This window comes from Pongo abelii, chromosome 20 (genome assembly GCF_028885655.2).
Source record: "Pongo abelii isolate AG06213 chromosome 20, NHGRI_mPonAbe1-v2.0_pri, whole genome shotgun sequence".
NCBI lineage: Eukaryota > Metazoa > Chordata > Mammalia > Primates > Hominidae > Pongo > Pongo abelii.
In genome coordinates this window covers 40,521,768-40,539,794 of record NC_072005.2, presented here as the reverse complement: position 1 = coordinate 40,539,794, position 18,027 = coordinate 40,521,768, and the positions used below count along the sequence as shown (strand labels likewise).

The 18,027-nt window shown below is 52.7% G+C and overlaps 1 protein-coding gene across 2 annotated transcripts; it reads right to left on the bottom strand.

The window, feature by feature from the left end:
- Positions 1-3: 3 nt before the first annotated feature.
- FXYD3 (FXYD domain containing ion transport regulator 3) lies at positions 4-8,837 on the bottom strand. Of its 2 annotated transcripts, XM_054538867.2 has the most exons (9): positions 7,045-7,362; positions 5,180-5,263; positions 5,015-5,068; positions 3,334-3,366; positions 3,197-3,220; positions 1,597-1,671; positions 1,483-1,519; positions 1,128-1,165; positions 4-986 (listed from the first exon to the last, which is right to left on the bottom strand). In XM_054538867.2, the coding sequence occupies exons 1-9, from the start codon at positions 7,241-7,243 to the stop codon at positions 970-972; spliced, it is 561 nt and encodes a 186-aa protein (XP_054394842.1). In that variant the 5' UTR covers positions 7,244-7,362; the 3' UTR covers positions 4-969. The 2 variants fall into 2 exon arrangements, with proteins under 2 accessions (XP_054394842.1, XP_024092702.1); XM_024236934.2 differs by lacking the exons at positions 5,180-5,263; positions 7,045-7,362 and adding an exon at positions 8,050-8,837.
- Positions 8,838-18,027: the final 9,190 nt, after the last annotated feature.

Genomic DNA, 18,027 nt, shown 5'->3' with positions numbered 1-18,027 from the left:
GCTCGGAGCGGCCCAGGTCCCAGGGAGGCATTTCCGCAGCTCATGGTCTCTGAGTGTGGGTTCGTGGTTATGGAGGGACTCAGCGGATGTTTGAGGGATAAAACGGCATGATGAGGGGACAAGTCACGAGTTTATTGTGGGTCTCTTTTTGGGTTCATGTCTCAGGACATTGGAGGAGATATTTTTGGGTGTTTTGAGTTTTAGGCATTTTGTGGGGCAGTTCATGGGAACATTTTGGATGCCTTATTAGGTACTGGGGAGTCTCAAGGGAGTTTGAGGCTTGTTGGAAGTTCTCACACGATGTGGTCATTGTACGTTATTAAGGGTAGCATAGGGAATTATTTTAACGGACATTTGGGTATTTGGAAAGATCTTATAATAAAGTGAGGTCTCGGGGGGTGAGTGAGAGGGTCACAGGGGTCTTACTGTTATAAACTGTCCGAACACTTCCATCATAGTAGGACGATCCTATGTCCCAGTTTTCCTGGGATGGTCCAGGGTCCACTGGAATGTTCCAGTGTTCCATCTGGTTAGAGCTCTCTTTCATTCCTTTTGGCTACTAGTAAATCCCAAATTGCATATGAGGTTCCCATGGCTGAGGAGGCAGAGGGCGGGCCTGTGCCTTGTCCCAAGCCACAAGGGAACAGGCCTGTGGGCTTTTCCCAACAAGCAGGCTCAGCGCCAGCCTCTGTGTCAGCCTCCAGGGCACGCCGACCTTCTCATGGCGCCCCAAGCCCCACCCCAGTGCACACATAGGAAGTCTCCAGGCTGCTTGGGCAGAGGCACAATCACTTTAGATAAAAAATTGAACAAAGAGACCCTCCTGCAAGAGGTGAGATGAGGCCCTGCCATGCAAAGGAGTCCCAGCAGAGGAGGAAGAATTCCGTCCTGGAGTTCAAGCTTCTGTGCAGAGACAGGACCTGGGGACAGAGAACGGTCCTCCACCCAATTTCAGCTGGTCCATCCTCATCAGTTTTGGGCTGAGCCTGGGGGAGGTGATGGGGTCCGTTTGTGAGGGTGGATTGAGTTTTCTTTCCAGTGTGCATGTGCACACACGTGCGCGCGCACACACACACACACACACACCACTTCCGTGTTCCCCTGAGCCCCATGCTGCCCCATCTTACCTGGGGTGATGAGAGGTGGAGTCTCCCCTGGACGGTGACTAAGGAGACAAAAGTGGTGAGATCCGTGTCCACCCCCATTTGCCCTCTCCCTCCAGGTAGAGGGTTCTTAGCCTGCCTAGACATGTCTTCCTTGCTGCTTTTCCATTTGGGGGGTTGTGCAATCCCAGGGGCCAAAGCATTTCAGGATTTGGGCCCCCCTGGGGATTACCAGCTAGAAACAATGAACCTGGAAATCTTAGCGGACAGGAACTCTGCAGGGCAGAGCCTGGAGGCCTCTCCTGCTGGGAGAGTTAGCCCTTTCACCCTGAAAAGCATCCAGCCAGCCTGAGGCGGGCATGCCGGAACAGTATCTTACCTGGGCTTCTGGCCGAACTTGCATTTGCATTTTCCACCTGTTGGGGAGAGCTGAGTGGTCAGGGGAGGGGAGCCCCAGCTCCGGCCCGCCTGCTCCCCCAGCTCCTCCACTCACTCATGACGATGATGATGCCCATGGCGCACAGAACCCCGGCGCAGATGAGCCCGCCAACCTGGAGGCTGTGCCAGTCTAGGAGGAAAGTGGAGGGGACCTCAGTGCCAGGCTGTGTCCTCTCCATCTGTCCCCCCATCCTCTTGACAAATACATATAGAGCACCTAGGATGCACAGGGTACTGGGGACACCGCCATAAGAAAACAGACAAAATCCCAGGTGCTCACATTGTGGTTCACACACCAGCAAACAAGATCTGTCATGCAGGGTCAGGCAGAGATAAGTGATATGAAGAAAAATAAGTGGGGTGGGAGATGGAAAGTCAGAGGGCGGGCTGGGCATAATGGCTGACACCTATTAGGTTGGAGCAAAAGTGATTGCGTTTCTGGCTAGACACGGTGGCTTACGCCTGATATCCCAGCACTTTGGGAGGCCGAGGTGGGCAGATCACCTGAGGTCAGGAGTTCCAGACCAGCCTGGCCAACATGGTGAAACCCCATCTTTACTAAAAATACAAAAATTAGCCAGGCGTGGTGGCAGGTGCCTGTAATCCCAGCTACTCAGCAGGCTGAGGCTGGAGAATCATTTGAACCCGGGAGGCGGAGGTTGCAGTGAGCCAAGATTGCACCATTGCACTCCAGCCAGTCACACTCTGGGTGAAAGAGCAAAATTCTGCCTCAAAAAAAAAAAATTGCATTTTTGCCATTAAAAGCAGTTGCAAAAACCACAATTACTTTTGAACCAACCTAATATAATCCCAGTGCTTTGGGACTTCAGGAGTTCAGGAGTTCTAGACCAGCCTGAGCAACATAGTGAGACCCTATCTCTACAAAGTATACAAAAATTAGCCAGGCATGGTGGTGTATGCCTGCAGTCCCAGCTATTCAGGAGGCTGAGGCAGGAGGATCGCTTGAGACCAGGAATTTGAGGCTGCAGTGAGCTATGATTACACCACAGCACTCCAGCTTGGGCAACAGTGTGAGACCCTGTCTCTAAAACAAGAAAAAAGTCAGAGGGCAGCTCTTTTACAGGGAGTTGTCATGGAAGTTCTCTCAGGGGGCTGCATTTGAGCAGAGGGAAGGGAGAGAGCTGTGTGGTTCTGTGGAAGGAAGTGTTCCAGGCAGAGGAACCAAAAGGTTGCAGAGGTCTGAGGCTGGCAGTATGTCTGCTGTGTCTGAGAGGCTTGGAGCAGAAGGAGTGAGGAGCGTGGAGGAAGTGAGGGCAGAGCGGGGAGTAGGGAGCAGGTCATTGGAACCTGGAGGCCAGATGAGGGTTTTGGCCAAATAGCTCACCACCTCCAGGAAGTTTTCTCAAGTCAACACTTCTTCAGCAGTTGATCTGAACCAAACAATGGCTTCTTGCAAACTGTCCTCACCTCCTGCATGTGTCTATCTTGCTGGAATAGAACCTTCCCAAAGGCCAGGTTGCTGCCTCTAGTTCCTTTAATCCACTGTGTGGCCTGTTCAGTGCCCCCATCCTAGTCCCTTCCTATCTTTGTCCTGTGACGCTCACGTCAGACCCTCACCCAACCCTGTATGGGAACCCTTGGCACCAAGCAATATGTGGGGTTGGGGGGAGGGGAATGGGGGCACAGGCTCTCACCATAGTAGAAAGGACTGTTTTTATCTGCGAGGAAAGAAAAAGATCATGAATCCAGGATTACAGCCAGGATGCAGGCCCCCCCACACCCAGGGGAGAATTTGGGGGTGGGATGGGTGAAAGAGTCCAGTCTGACTCACCTTCTGGGTCATTGGCATCCAGGACAGGCAAGCCTGGTGGGAGAAGAGGGGAAGGAGGGGAGATGGTGATGCCGGCCTCAGCCAAGCCCTTGGGCAGGGCCCGGGGAGTTTCAGGGGCCTTGGGAAATGGTCCCCTGAGGGACAGGGGTCCTGTCACTGAGCAACCACCTCATCCCCTCATATCCCAGCATGGAAATGTGGACTCGCGCACTCAGCCCCACACCTCCGAGTCACGCCAGCATTCTGCCACCTGAAATTGGTTCTAATCTAGGAGGTTTTTGGCCACTGTTTGGTCTCGTGTTTCCAGACACGTGGTTAATCCATGCCTCCTGCAGCAGCCGGGGACTTTTCTGGTCAAGACAACAGATGGTTTCAGTTCCCAGATTCCTGTTTCCCCAAGTCCCATCATGCTCAAAGCTCATCCTCCCGCTTCCGCCATGTCCACACCCACCTGGTCTGGTGTTTGCACATCATTGAAAATGACTCACTATTATACACTTAAATAGACTTTATTGAAAATGTAATTTTAGATCACTACCCTGCAGGGAATACTAGTCTTGCCCTATGTAATGGATAAAAAGTATGCCTGTAATCCCAGAGCTTTGGGAGGCTGACGTGGAAGGATCTCTTGAGCCTGGGAGGTCAAGGCTGCAGTGAAAAAGTAAAAAGGGGGCTGGGCACAGTGGCTTAGGCCTGTAATCCCAACACTTTGGAAGGCCGAGGCAGGAGGATCACTTGAGGTCAGGAGTTTGAGACCAGCCTGGCCAATATGGTGAAACCTTGTCTCTTCTAAAAATACAAAAGTTAGCCAGGCATGGCGGCACACGCCTGTAATGCCAGCTACTTGGGAGGCTGAGGCAGGAGAATCGCTTGAACCTGGGAGGTGGAGGTTGCATTGAGCCGAGATCATGCCACTGCACTCCAGCCTGGGCAACAGAGCAAGACTCTGTCTCAAAAAAAAAAAAAAAAAAAAAAGAAAAGAAAAGAAAAAAGGGAAAAGTGTTTGGAAGTTAAAGATGCAGTCGCAATGAGCCGAGCCTTCTACTTGAAGTTTTTAGAGAACTGGCCAGGCAGTTATCTTCTTTCAGTGCTTTGAAGGTGTCATTTCATCATCTTCTAGCTTCCGTTATTTCTGTTTAATAGTCCAATCAAGGCCAGTGCAGTGTGGCTCATGCCTGTAATCCCAGCACTTTGGAAGGCTGAGGTGGGAGGATCAAACTCAGCCAGGAGTTTGAGACCAGCTTGGGCAACACAGTGAGACCTCATCTCTGCAAAAAATTTAAAAATGCGCTGGGCATGGTGGCGTGTGCCTGGAGTTCTAGCTGTGTAGGAGGCTGAGAGAGTAGGATCGCTTGACCCCAGGAGTTCAAGGCTGTAGTGAACTGTGATTGCGCCATTGCACTCCAGCCTGAGCAACAGAGACTCCCTTTCAAAAACAAAAAAGCAAAAAAAAAGAAGAGAGCGAGAGAATGGGGAAGACGGTGACTTTCCAGCTGTGTGAGCCAGCTCTTCTCGTGTATCCCCGGCAATCACTAGTTTGACTTTTCTTACCCTCAGGGAAATGCTGTTCTAACATTTACTACCTTCCTGGGGAGGTAGAAAAGCACAGGAGAGCGACAGAGGCTGGATCCCCGCATTCAGGGGATCCAGAGGAAAAGGCAGTTGGGGGATGGGTACTCACCTGCCAGGAACACAAGCAAGCCCAGGGTCACCTTCTGCATGTCAGAGCACTGGCCTAGAGGGGTGGCGGGAAGTCCAGCCTTAGCAGAGCCACTGGGAGGCTGGCCCTGTGCCTATGGCTCCCCAACCTTCCTCCTCTCCTCCCCAGGCAGGGTGCACAGCTCACCCGGGGCAGGAAGGCTGGCATCTCGCTGGGCTGAGAGATAAGCCTCAGCTGCACCGTGGAGTGGGGACTGGGTGAAACTCGGGCCTGAGGCGGGAGGAGCCATAATAACTCACTGGACGTGAACTTCAGGCTTTCTGGGAATCACCCCGCAACCAAACGAGGGCGCCACTGCCCGCTGTTGTCCTCACTGGACAGATGGGGAAACTGAGGCTCTGAGAGGTGAAACTAGGTGCTCTAGCCAGGAAGTAGGATTTAAGCCAGGCCTGGCTCCCCAGCAGCTGCTCTTAACTAGGGACTGTCAAGGCCTTGGGGTGTTTGGGGAAGCGGGGCATTGGGAGCCAGGTGTAGGAGGCCCGCTTCCGGGGAGTGTCTCCGTAGACGGCTCAGAGCCTGCCTGGCCCTGCCAGGACATTGCAGACTTCAGGCTGAGGACTGAGCAGGTTCTTCAAGCTGCTTGGGGTGGGGCAGTGTGTGGAGGAATTGACTTGAGGCTGGGACTGGGGGTAGAGGGGGACTCTACCTCCTGGCTGCAGCCCTAGCTCCATCTCTGTTCCCCCCGAACCTCCTGCCCCTCATCCCACACCCATGCCCTTCCCGGTCCCAGCCCTGGCCCTGCCTAGCCTGGGTCCCCAGCCCAGCCCCTGACCCTCCTAGGCCCCGCAGAGTTCCTGGTGACAGCAAACACTTTCTGTTTCCCAGGTAGACCTGCTCAGCATAAGGAACTCATTTCTCTCTCCTTCCTGAACTGGCACCAGTCCTGCCCTCTCACCAGCCTGCAAGCCTGCACCAAGCCCTAGCCTCCGAGCATGCCCTCCTCTGCGCTGTCCCTGCCCAAATGCTGAGTGCGTAGTTATCATAATTTTTTTTTTTTGAGGCAGAGTTTCACTCCATCGTCCAGGCTGGAGTGCAATGGCGTAATCTCAGCTCACTGCAACCTCTGCCTCCTGGGTTCAAGCAATTCTCCTGCCTCAGCCTCCTGAGTAGCTGAGACTACAGGCGTGTGCCACCAGTCTCGGCTAATTTTTGTATTTTTGGTAGAGACAGGGTTTCACCGTGTTGGCCAGGCTGGTCTCCAACTCCTGACCTCAGGTGATCCACCCACCCTGGCCTCCCTAAGTGCTGGGATTACAGGTGTGAGCCACCATGCCTGGCCTAGTTATAATTTTGATAGCGAGAGCTGGCACTTCCTCCACCTTGCCCTGGAGTGCACACTGACCTTGCCGTGTTCTCACTCAACCCCACAGCAATCCCCAAGGTTGTCCACTATGTCCTCATTTCACGAACAGCAAAAATGCTCAGAGAGGGTGGTGCCCGCAACCAATGGTGCGGGTGGTCCCTGCAGGTTGGCACAGACTCCTCCCTCTGCCTGCGCACCCTAGGGCCTGGGAATCCTCTCAGCTTCCCAGTTAATTCCACATGCTGAACTCACAATTTTAGTTGGAGCATCCATTTCTTTTCTTTTTTCTTTTTCTTTTTTTTTTTTTTTGCGGGAAGAAAGCCTGAGGCTTTGGGGAGCATTACTGAGGCCCAGGAAGTGTTTAGGATCCCCAAAAGTGTTGGGGGTTGGGGGAGCTGGCGTGGGTGGGTGTGCAGGATGGCATGGTGGATAGGGGCACAGGTTGTAGGTGGACTGCCTGTGGTCCGGAGCTGTCACCAATGACCATACGAGTCCTGGTAACAACAGCAGATGCTTATTGAGTGTCTACCCCACGGGGGCATTTTCTCAGCTTCCCAGTTACTCGCTCAATCTCTGCAGCTTAATGCAGGGGGCACTATTATTAGCCCACATTGCAGTTGTAATCCTGTAACCCTTGCAAATTCATCTTAAAGCCCTATGCTCCGTCGCCATGGCTGTTGAGTCTCACCTCTTAAGCCTCTTTCCAGGGGCTCCTCCAAGCCACCTCTGGCCTGCAAGACCCCACTATTCCTCCTTCCTATGATGTCACCCAGCCAAGACTGACAGATGGTATCCACCTCGCCCCAGCCTCTGCAAAACAATGTCCAGCCCCACGTTTCTGGAGGCTGCAGGGAGCCGGGAGCTGGGTCTGCCCTCACATTCCCCATTCACACTGTTGTCTGAAGAGGCCCTGGGCTGCTCCTGAACCGATGTGGTTGGCGGGCAGGTTAGAGAGGAAGGCAGCCCTGCAGCTGATGCTCTGTCTACCTGCTGTGATCCTTCCTGGCCATGAGGTCCCAAGGCCAGCCTGAGGACTGTTTCCCCCACCTGCCCTCTGCTATCCCCTCTAGTCCTCCATACCATGGGAGAAGGATCTCATGTTCAGGGGTGGGCAGAAAGATCCTGCCCGCTCTGTGCTCCTGAAATCTCCCAAGCAACTCCCCATTTACAGCTTCCCCCAGCAGCTCCATCCTTTTTTCCTAGAGGTCTCCAGAATCCAGATCCCTCAATGTCTGGACACCCCGAGTCCACCCAGCACTCCTTATCCACCCAGATCCCTCAATGTCTGGACAACCCGAGTCCACCCAGCACTCCTCATCCACCCAGATGTCCCCAGTCCATCTACGTACCCCTGGTCCACTTAGATACCCCCACCTACCCAGGCACCCCCTCTTTTCCACCCAGATATCCCTAATACATGCAGACATCAGTCTTCCCAGACACCCCAACCACACTAATCGGTCCTGCCCTCACCCCAGCTGGCTCAACCAGTCCCGGAGAGGAGAATGGTGGGGAAAGGGACATTAGGGGAAGGGACTTTCTCCTATCTCCTGGCTCCAGAAAAGCATTTCACAAGATTTTAGGCTCTTTAATAGCAGAGCTTCTATGTGGCGGGGTCAGTGGGCAGGTAGATACTCCCTAATTTAGGGGCAGAACCAAGGAGGGCTTGGAAGAAGGGGCCCCAGCTGCTCACCTGTGTGCTTCACCAGGCTGAGCAGAGGTTCCGGGAGAAATCGGGCTGCCAGGCGGAGTCCTGCCTTTATCCGAAGCTGCCACGCCCTAAGCAAACCTGGGCAGGTAGAAAACAAGTCAGATGCCCTAAGGCCCAGGGGCTTCATTCCTGCTCTTAAAGAGACAGCTTCACCCCCTCCCCAGCCATGGGCGGCAGGTTGCTCCCTGGGGTCACCAGGGCCATAGCAGCCTCAGGTGACACGGAGAATTGGATGGGCTGGATGGAACTCGGTCCCTGGAATTAAGGGAGGAGCTTTCTCCAATCTCCTGTGCCCAGGAGAAGACCTTGAATGGGGAAGGTTCTGGGGCCTTTAAACGGCAGAGCCTCCAGGGCCAAGCAGTGAGATGATGCGTTGGTGTTCCGACCTCACTTCTTTTCCTTAGATGATGTGTTTTGCCTGGTGGAAGGATTGCTGGCAGTTGTGGGGAACTTAACTTCCAGGCCACATCTTGCTGCTGGTACAATTTCAGGATCAGCAGAAGATGCTAGCATGACCAAAGTCAGGAGATGGGGCAGGGGTGGATATGAGGGAGCGGCTGGAACAGCAGGGAGGGGTCAGGGTGGGGACTCTGGGACCTTAGTCCTGGTCATAACCCGCTCCCTGCCTTGGAGAGAATGAGAACTGGCTCCCAGGCACCAGGCTGCAGTTTCCTAGCCAGGCTCTTTCCCCGGGTGCTGGGAACCAGAGGCCTGGGTCTATAGAGTGGGCGCTGGTAGGGGCGGCTGCCTCCCAGTCCACATAAGGCCCCCTGCACTGTACAAGGCTCCCTCCCCCTTTCCTCCCCTGTCTCCTGCTCCTCCTCCTCCAGGCATTCCTTCCGGATGGGGTCTGTGCAGGCTCCCCCATGGTCCCAGTTGGGGGTGCCCCCTCCCCTCAATTCCGCCTTCTTAGACAGAGGGACTTTTGTCTGGGGGCTGGATGGAGAACAAGGATCCTTTGAGCGGTTGGCGGAGGATTGGGGTCACGGGGAGGGGTAGGGCCAGGAAAGGGGTAGCTCTGCCCTGGACACCAGCTGGACTCCAGGCGACCCCAACACCATTGTGGGGGCGGGGAGGAGGGCTGCAGGGCCAGGCCAGGGAGAAGCAGCTGCTGGGAGTGTAGAGCACAGGACAGGAAAAGAGGGTTTGGGTCAAGGCTCTTCCGGAAACTGGTCTGCTGGGGGCAGAGAGAAGGACCCCCACTTGTCATCGCTGAGGGATGGGGGCGGGGAACGCTCGCCCATCGCTACACCCTTTCTCTGTGTGGTTCCCTGGGGCAAGTTGTCAATCCCAGGCCCTAGACCAGGACAAGGCTCCCTCCTACAACTGTTAAGGCGGAGCCAGTTCCCATAAGGAAGGCAGGGGGGAGGGGGGGACCTCGGGGTAGGGCTCTAAGCAAGAAGTCCAGGAGGAGATAGAAACAGGAAGGGGGGGCCCGGAGGCCAACTCAGTCTAGCTAAAGGGGTCTTTGTGTCTGGGCGGATAGCGTCTCTTCCCCAGATCCTTGAAGCTTGTGTCTGGGACGACCCCTTGGTGGTCTTGGGAGTGGAATGGTGTCTCCCTCTGCTGGGAAGCCTGGGAACTGCAGGCATCCGAGAGCAAGCAGGGGTGTGTGCAGGGTGGCTGGGAAGGGCGGGGGATGCTCTGCCCTTCACCGGAAGGGGGTGAACTGGAGAACTGTTGTCTAAAAATCTTGGAGGAATACCCCTGCCCGTGGTTAGATACAGAAGTATTTCCCAGACAGCTTGCTAAAGGAAAAAAAAACAAGATTTAGGGAAACCGTGCAGTGTGCTACCATTTGTGAGCGGTAAAATAATGCATATGTATATACTTGTAATGAATAAAATATTTTTGGAGATTGGCATCCATGGGTGCTTCTGGAGAGGGAAACTGGGAGGCTGGAGGATGGGGTGGAAGTGAGACTCACTCATCATCACGTGCCCTCTTATATTTTTTGAATTTTGCATCTTGAAAATGTACTACATTAAAGAGGTTTAATTTAAAAAATTTGGTTCAGATTTAAAAAAAAAAATTTGCAGGTCAAATTTTCAACCTAAGGGCTGATTTCAACCTGAGGGACCAGCAATTAGAGCCTTCTGACAACCTCTGAATGTTCTGTAGTTTTAAACACCATGATCTTACATTCTGATGTACAGACGTTTACGGTTTTTACCCAACCCAGGTCAACCATAAATTCTTCCTAGGCTGGACGTGAATATGCTGCATCCAAGTGTGTGTTGGGCTGGGGCTGGGGCTTGGGTTTATGGTCGGAAGGACTCTGAGACCCCAGTGTGATGAGCACACTGAGATCCTTAGGAAGGGCTGTGGGGAGCAGAGTTTGTGCAGTCACTTGCACCCTATCGGGGATTAGGTCTCCTTTGGACTGAGTCTTCCAGGCCAATTTGACTTCAGTTATGTTTTAAATGCACGTAGGTAATATGTTTTATTAATATATTGTAAATAATACACATAATAAACATATTTGAAAAAGTTTCTCTCGTTTTGCTTTTGGAATCATTTGGGCCCAAAGAAACTGTTAAGGCTGTGAGTGGCCGTGATTTCTCCGTATCCTGGGAATTCTTGCAAAATGAAAAAAAACCAAACCTACAGATAGTTTCTGACATCACAAGGTTTTCAGGAACGCTGAATTAAAGCACAGAATCAAAGCCAGAGCATGTTATACCATCCCTGATTCAAACTTTTGTTGATTTTGTTTCAATAATTTCGTTGCTCTTTATTTAAGGCTGGGAGTGTTTCTGCAGGCTCCTGGCCCTAGAGAGGGCAGCCTGGAGGCACCCCCAGCCATGAGAGGGGTGCTGGTTTGGTGGGGCCTTGCCTTTGCAGGTAGAGCCTGAGCGGCCAGGCTGACTGGCTGGGAGGTGTGGTCACAGCGATACGCCAAGGTCCCACTTCCTGGGCAAGATGGGGCTAGAGAGGCCGGTGGGCAGGGTGATGTGGCTTCCTGGGGCTTTGTGGAACAGCGTTGTGGTCTCAGCACCTGTGGGAGAAGAGTGGGCACTGGCAGGTAGCCCTGTCCCGCCACCATGGGGATGGTGTGGCTGTGGACATATCACTGTCTGCATGGCTTCCAGGAGCCACATGAGGTGACACAGTGGCCAAGAGTCCACAGGCTCCCCGACACCTGCCTCTGTGCTGCTCTGACGTCATCACTCACCCACAGAAGCTAGAAATGGAGGTTTTTAAGATGAAATCTCCTGACTTTTTTTTTTTTTTTTTTTGAGATGGAATTTTGCTCTTGTCGCCCAGGCTGGAGTGCAGTGGCACGATCTCAGCTCACTGCAACCTCCGCCTTCCAGGTTCAAGCAATTCTCATGCCTCAGCCTCCTGAGTAGGTGGGATTACAGGTGTGTGCCACCACACCTGGCTAATTTTTGTATATTTAGTACAGACGGGGTTTCACCATGTTGGCCAGGCTGGTCTCCAACTCCTGACCTCAAGTGATCCACCTGCCTCAGCTTCCCAAAATGCTGGGATTACAGGCATGAGCCACTGAGCCTGGCCTTCCTGATTTTTTTTTTTTAAGAGGTGAGTTCTTGCTCTGTTGCCCAAGCTGGAGTGTAGTGGTCCAATCATGGCTCACTGCAGCCTCCAACTCCTGGGCTTAAGTGATTCTCCCACCTCAACCTCCCCTGTAGCTGGGACTACAAATGCATACCACCACACCTGGCTAATTTTTTAATTTTTTTAGAGATGGGGGTCTCGCTATGTTTCCCAACCTGGTCTTGAACTCCTGGTCTCAAGTGATCCTCCCACCTTGCTTCCCAAAGTGCAGGGATTACAGGTGCAAGCCACTGCACCCGGCCCTCATTTTTAAATGTTGGTAACTTCGTTTTCTTAATACTTTGTAGACAGAATGAAAAATATCCAGTGGTTGGATAAGGCCCTGGGGCCACCAGTTGGAGCCCCCCATCTTACAGACTAGGCAAACTCAGGGGAGGTTCAGGGTCCCCCCAACCCCGGTTGTCACTCACTCTGCTCTGGCCACCTGGGCCTCCTTGCCATTCCTGGATCACTCCAGGCATGTTTCTGGCCAAGAGCCCTTGCAATGCCTATTCCCTTGCCTGGCTCTCTTTTCTCCCACATCTGGACAGCTCAAAGCCATGAGGCTCAAGTGGCCTTCCCCAACCACCATCGCACCTACCCCCTGACCTCTCTGTGACCTTGTGACTTAGCTCTCTTCAAAGCATATTCTAGGAAACTTCTGTTTGCTTTTTTGTGTGTGTGGTGCTATCTGCCTCCCCTGCTAGCACGTCAGCTCCTCTCAGGGATTTTCATCTGAATTACAGAACAGGGCCTCGTGCATAGTGGCGGTCACAAAGCATCTGTTAATTACCAGGCTGGGCACCGTGGCTCACGCCTGTAATCCCAGCACTTTGGGGGGCCGAGGCTGGAGGATTCTTTGAGTCCAGGAGTTCAAGACCAGCCTGGGCAACATAGAGAGATCTTGTCTCTAAAAAAATAAAAATAAAAGTATGTTTAAAACAATTATAAAAGAAAGACTTTCTCCGCCGCCACCCCCCATCCATGGAGGCCTTGCAGGAGCTGAGGTGGGGGTGCTGAGGGTGGAGCTGCCAATGGGGGCAGGGGGTATGGAGGAATGAATTTCTTGGCCAGCTTCTCCATCATGCGGGGAGTGGGGGCGGCGTGGTGGAGGTGGGGAGGGCTTGGGCAGATGGCTGGGGGTCCTAGGTGTGGGCAGGAACTACAGGGAAGCAGGAGAGGGCAGGGAACACATTTGGCGCTAGACATCTGGGACAGGGACTTCTGGTTCAAGTGGGAGCCCTGCAGCATCCCCCCCCAGCCTGACTCAGTCCCTAAGAGAAGGATTGCAAACTGGTGGTCCCAGGGTGGAACCCAACTATTGTACCTTTCCTTTAGTTTACAAAGCGTTGCAAAAATTAATAATTGCGAACATTTAAACAGCAGGACATTTCAACATAACAAGCTGTGTTTCCAGCATCTCTGGAAAGGTCTAGACTAAAAGACCCCCCATTCCCACCTGGAAGCCATTGCTGAGGTGGCAGGTCTGTCTCCCTGGGGTGCCCCAGGCCCCAGCTCTGCCTGGTTTGATGGAGGGAGGGAGGGAGGCAGGGAGGGAGAGAAGGAGAGGGGGGCTTGCGGTTGCTCCGGCCCAGACCTGCTCCGGTCACCTCCCATCTCAGACCTGCCTTCCACCTTCAAGGCCATGATTACAGCACAGACTCTACAGATGCAGCTTCTGGGGTGCCTCAGGGCGTGGTTGACACAGCAAAGGCTCCCGGACTGTCCTCCCCAGACCAGGAAGACAGAGCGCATCCGCCTGAAGGATTCAGGAAGAGCTCTGTCCTGTTTTGTAATCTCCCTCCAGGAAAAGGCTAAATATTTATTTATTGGTCAGCCAACAACAGAGAAGACTGAGTCTTTTGAAAACGCCTGGACAAGTAAATAGAGACAGGAAAAGATTTCTGAGACACAGAAACTCAGAAGAAAATTACATAGATATATAGAGATAAAGCGACTCAGGCAAAATATTAAGAATTGAGGAAGCTATGTGAAGGGTATTTGAGTGGATTGTACGGGTTACATGACTTTTCTATAGTCAAAAATCTCAAAAGTTGGGGAAAATATCAATTAAACAATATATTTTTTCAAGACAGTGTCTTGCTCTGTCACCCAGGCCAGAGTGCAGTGGTGAGATCTTGGCTCACTGTGCAAACTCCGCCTCCCGGGTTCAAGTAATTCTCCTGTCTCAGCCTCTGAGTAGCTGGAATCACAGGTGCCCGCCACCACACCCGGCTAATTTTTTGTAATTTTTTAGTAGATATGGGTTTCACCATGTTGGCCAGGCTAGTCTCAAACTCCTGACCTCAAGTGATCCGCCCGCCTGGTCCTCCCAAAGTGCTAGGATTACAAGCGTGAGCCATCGCGCCTAGCCCTTAAAAATATAAATTAAAGTTAACACAAAATAATAAATCACAAGATAAAAAACAACACCGAAAAAGTGGAAGGAAAAGTAAATTTAGAACCAGCTAAACTAACAGTTAAGGAAACAGAATTTAAATGAACTTAAGAAACTATGTATTTATATATATTACTATAGTATATATATGAAATATTTTATCTATATATATTTTTCCTTTTACTGTCTATATATTTTTCCTTTGCCTGTGTTCTTGTTGGCCCTCCCACAACGTCTTCCTTCTCCGTCCTCCTGGATCAGTTCACCGTTCACAGCCCCTTAGGTCCCAGCTCTGCCCCTTCCTGGCTGTGGGTGACTTAACTCCTCCTGGCCACCCAGCCCCGGCCCCCCTAACGGTGGGAACCCCAAGGCTCTGAGGCTGGTGCTGGGGCTGGCAGGCTCCCTCCTGGCTGCAGAGGCAGGACCATGAGTCTGCAGTTCTAAGAGCCTGGCTGGCACTCTCGGCTGCGGGGAGGCACTGACCCAGCAGCCTGCTGGCAGCCGGGGCCCATCTCCACATCCCCTTCCCCCTGCACCCTGGTATCCAAGAAGGCAGTGCCGCACTCAGCCTGCGCCAGTGCCACACCCCTGCTCGGGCCTGAGTCATTTACCTACAATTGCTGACTGTCTCTATTCTCAACCAACAATCCTGGTGCTTGTGGCTGCAGGACTTAACTGCCTGAGGGGAGTTATTCTTCCACTTGGGGAAACTGCGGCACCCGGGCTTAGTTGCTTAGCGGAAAGTCACCCAGTTAATTAATGGGCAGTCAGGATTCCAACCCACGTCTGGCTGCATACACACCCTGTGTGACTGCAGGGGGTGCACGGAGTACTAAAAACAACAGGGGCGGCTGGGCGTGGTGGCTCATGCCTGTAATCCCAGCACTTTGGGAGGCTGAGGCAGGCGGATCATGAGATCAGGAGTTCGAGACCAGTCGGACCAACATGGTGAAACCCCATGTCTACTAAAAATATAAAAGTTAGCCAGGCGTGGTGGTGGACGCCTGTAATCCCAGCTACTCTGGAGGCTGAGGCAGGAGAATTGCTTGAACCCGGGAGGCAGAGGTTGCCGTGAGCTGAGATCGCGCCACTGCACTCCAGCCTGGGCGACAGAGCAAGACTCCATCTCAAAAAACAAAAACAAAAACAAAACCAGGGGCCCACGTAACCTTGAGGGCCCCAGGAACAGTCAGCAGGGTTTGAAGAGGGGTAAGACCCCAGAGAATATTTCCAGAACCATCCACTTCTCCCCTCCCACTGCCCTTACCCTGGCCCAGCCTTTGTCGCCTCCAGCTTGGACGTCCCAGAGCCTCCTCCCTGGCCTCCCTGCTCCGGTCCCCGCCCCACCGCAGTCCGTTCCCACCTGTAGCCAAAGGGAGCCTGGGACCACCTGAGTCCCATCAGGGCCCACCTGGCTCAGAGCCCTGTCCTGGGCGCACCTCGCTCCAGGCAAAAGCAAAGTCCTCACCAGCCCCATAAGTCCCCCACCATCTGGTCCCCGTCACCTCTCTGACCTCATCGTCTCTTCTCCCCAGCCCCTCACTCAGCTCCAGCCACACCCGAGATACGCACATGAGTCCCTCTCTCCTCCTCTTTCTTGGGGTTCTGCTCAAATATCACCTCCTCAAGGAGGCTTTCCTTGGCTTCTCAATTTAAAACCATCTTTTCCATCTGGAAGCCACCACCACCCCTCCCCATCCTGTTCTGTATGTTCTTCCCTCACACGAACGCATACGGCCTCCTGACAAACTATATAATTCATACTGGTGAGGCCTATAGTCTCTCTCTCCTCTGGAATCTCAGCTCCACGACGACAGAGAGATCTTGACCGTTCCACCCACTGCTGTTTCCCCAGCACTGAGGCCAGGGTCTGGCACATAGTAGGTGCTCAGGAAGTTTTTAATGAGTGGATGAATGAACGCCATTCTTTTTTTTTTTTTTTTTTTGAGACGGAATTTCACTCTTGTTGCCCAGGCTGGAGTGCAATGGCGTTCTCAGCTCACTGCAGTCTCTGCCTCCCGGATTCGAGCGATTCTCCTGCCTCAGCCTCCCGAGTAGCTGGGATTACAGGCATGCACTACCACGCCTGGCTAATTTTGTATTTTTAGTAGAGACGGGGTTTCTCCATGTTGGTCAGGCTGGTTTCGAACTCCCTACCTCAGGTGATCTGCCTGCCTCAGCCTCCTAAAGTGCAATTTTTTTGTATTTTTAGTAGAGATGGGGTTTCTCCATTTTGGCCAGACTGGTCTCGAACTCCTGACCTCAGGTGATCCACTCGCCTCGGCCTCCCAAAGTGCTGGAATTACAGGCGTGAGCCTCCATGCCCGGACTAATGACCACCATTGTTGAGAGTTACTATATCTCCCTGGCCCCTCCACAGATGAATCAGGCATGCCACCTCCTTAATTTGGCCACAGCTTTGGGAGCACACAGTAGGCCCGCAGACAGAAAGGGAAGGGCTCAGAGCCTGACAGTCTGGGTTCAAATCCTAGCACAGCCACTTTCTCCTTGTGTGACATTAGGCAAGGAAGTCTCCCTTCCCGGGCCTCAGTTTCCCCATCTGTACCACTGGGATAATATCAGCAGTCCATCTGCTGGGCTGCCCTTTGGAGTCAATGTGCTCGTTGTGTGGGATGCTGACAGCATGACTAATTCTGAAAGCTGGTTCCCTTCCTGGAAGGGGGTGGAGTGGGAGGGGTGTGGCTGTGTGTTTTCCAATAGCCAACAATGGAACTCTTGTAGGCAGGGGCCCTCGGGCGTAGAAAACACATCCACCCCTGTGGGTTCTAGACAAAAGTTTCAGGTCTCAGAGTGGAGGTTCACCAGGGCATTTACACTCTTTGAAGATTGTTAAGAAGAAATACTGGTTTGGGGGGATATAAGGACACTGGGGTGGATTCCCATTTTGCCCTCTCTCCCTGCAAGAAGTGGCTGCCAGAGGTCGGGGTGGGGGCAGGATCTCTCCCACCTACAACTCCTGTGTAGGATTAGATAGGCTTAAGAAAACTTCTGGGCTGCAGTGATTGGCTCAGTGAGGTTTAATCAAAGTGAAGCATTGGAATTTTTGTTGAGTACTTGGGGTAAGAAAAGATTTGGGTTTTGGACAATGGGGAATACACCTTTAATGACTGGAAAATTAGCAGTTATTTTGCCATCACAAGAAAAGCCAGCCTGAGGACAAAGCTAATGTTATAGAGAACCACAGACCAAGAGAAATGCTGAGAAACTGAGTTAGCACCCTGATCAAACCATGCCTGATCTCCCTCTGGAATTTTCAGTTATGTAATTAATCTAAAAATCATAAAACACAGTCTGTGACTGGTTTGAGTTACTTTTTATGAGGCTTTCTGTAACCAAAACAGCCAAAGTGGTATATAGGGAACTTCTGTGGACCCAGAATCTCTACACTTTCACTAGGCTATCACATGATTTTTACTTAGTTTGAGCCAATGTATTTCTTTTAGCTTCAATCGGTTCAAGAGTCTCTAGATGCCAATGAGTGCTTACCTCGCCAGGGCAGGGCTCTCTCTGCAGACAAACCTGGGTCCCATGAACCTACATCTTTGAAATGAACACAGTGGGGCTGCTGGACTTGTTTCTCCTTCCCAAGTTCCACCTTGAAAAGGGGCAATGAGCTGGAGGAGCCACAGGACTTGGTAAAAACAGAAGCACAAGTGCCTGGAAACTCAACACTCTTCCGGTCAAAGGAGGCGATGTGTGAGTGCATGGTTGCTTCATAAATGCCAGGGGAGAGTAGGTGGCACCCAAAGATGCCCCTGAGGGTCCCACATCTCTGCCCCAGCCCACAGGAGGACGGGGAACAGCACACGGCATGGATGGAAGCCTCGCAGTGGCAGAATGGCTCACAGCGCTCCCCAGCCCAGAATGCCTCCCCGGCCGGGTGGTACCTACCCCCAGTGGAGCAGCCGCACTGGATTGGGGGCACGCAGTCCATGCCATTGAGCACAAAGCCTGGGTCACACTGGCAGCCATTCTGGCAT

Excerpts from the sequence above, each read along its gene's own strand:
- FXYD3 (XM_054538867.2), bottom strand. The coding sequence starts at position 7,243 with ATGGGGAATGTGAGGGCAGACCCAGCTCCCGGCTCCCTGCAGCCTCCA. Across the intron at positions 1,672-3,196 it reads AAACAGTCCTTTCTACTATG|ACTGGCACAGCCTCCAGGTT; the intron begins GTGAGAGCCTGT and ends CTTTCCTCCTAG. Across the intron at positions 1,166-1,482 it reads AAGTTCGGCCAGAAGCCCAG|TCACCGTCCAGGGGAGACTC; the intron begins GTAAGATACTGT and ends TTGTCTCCTTAG.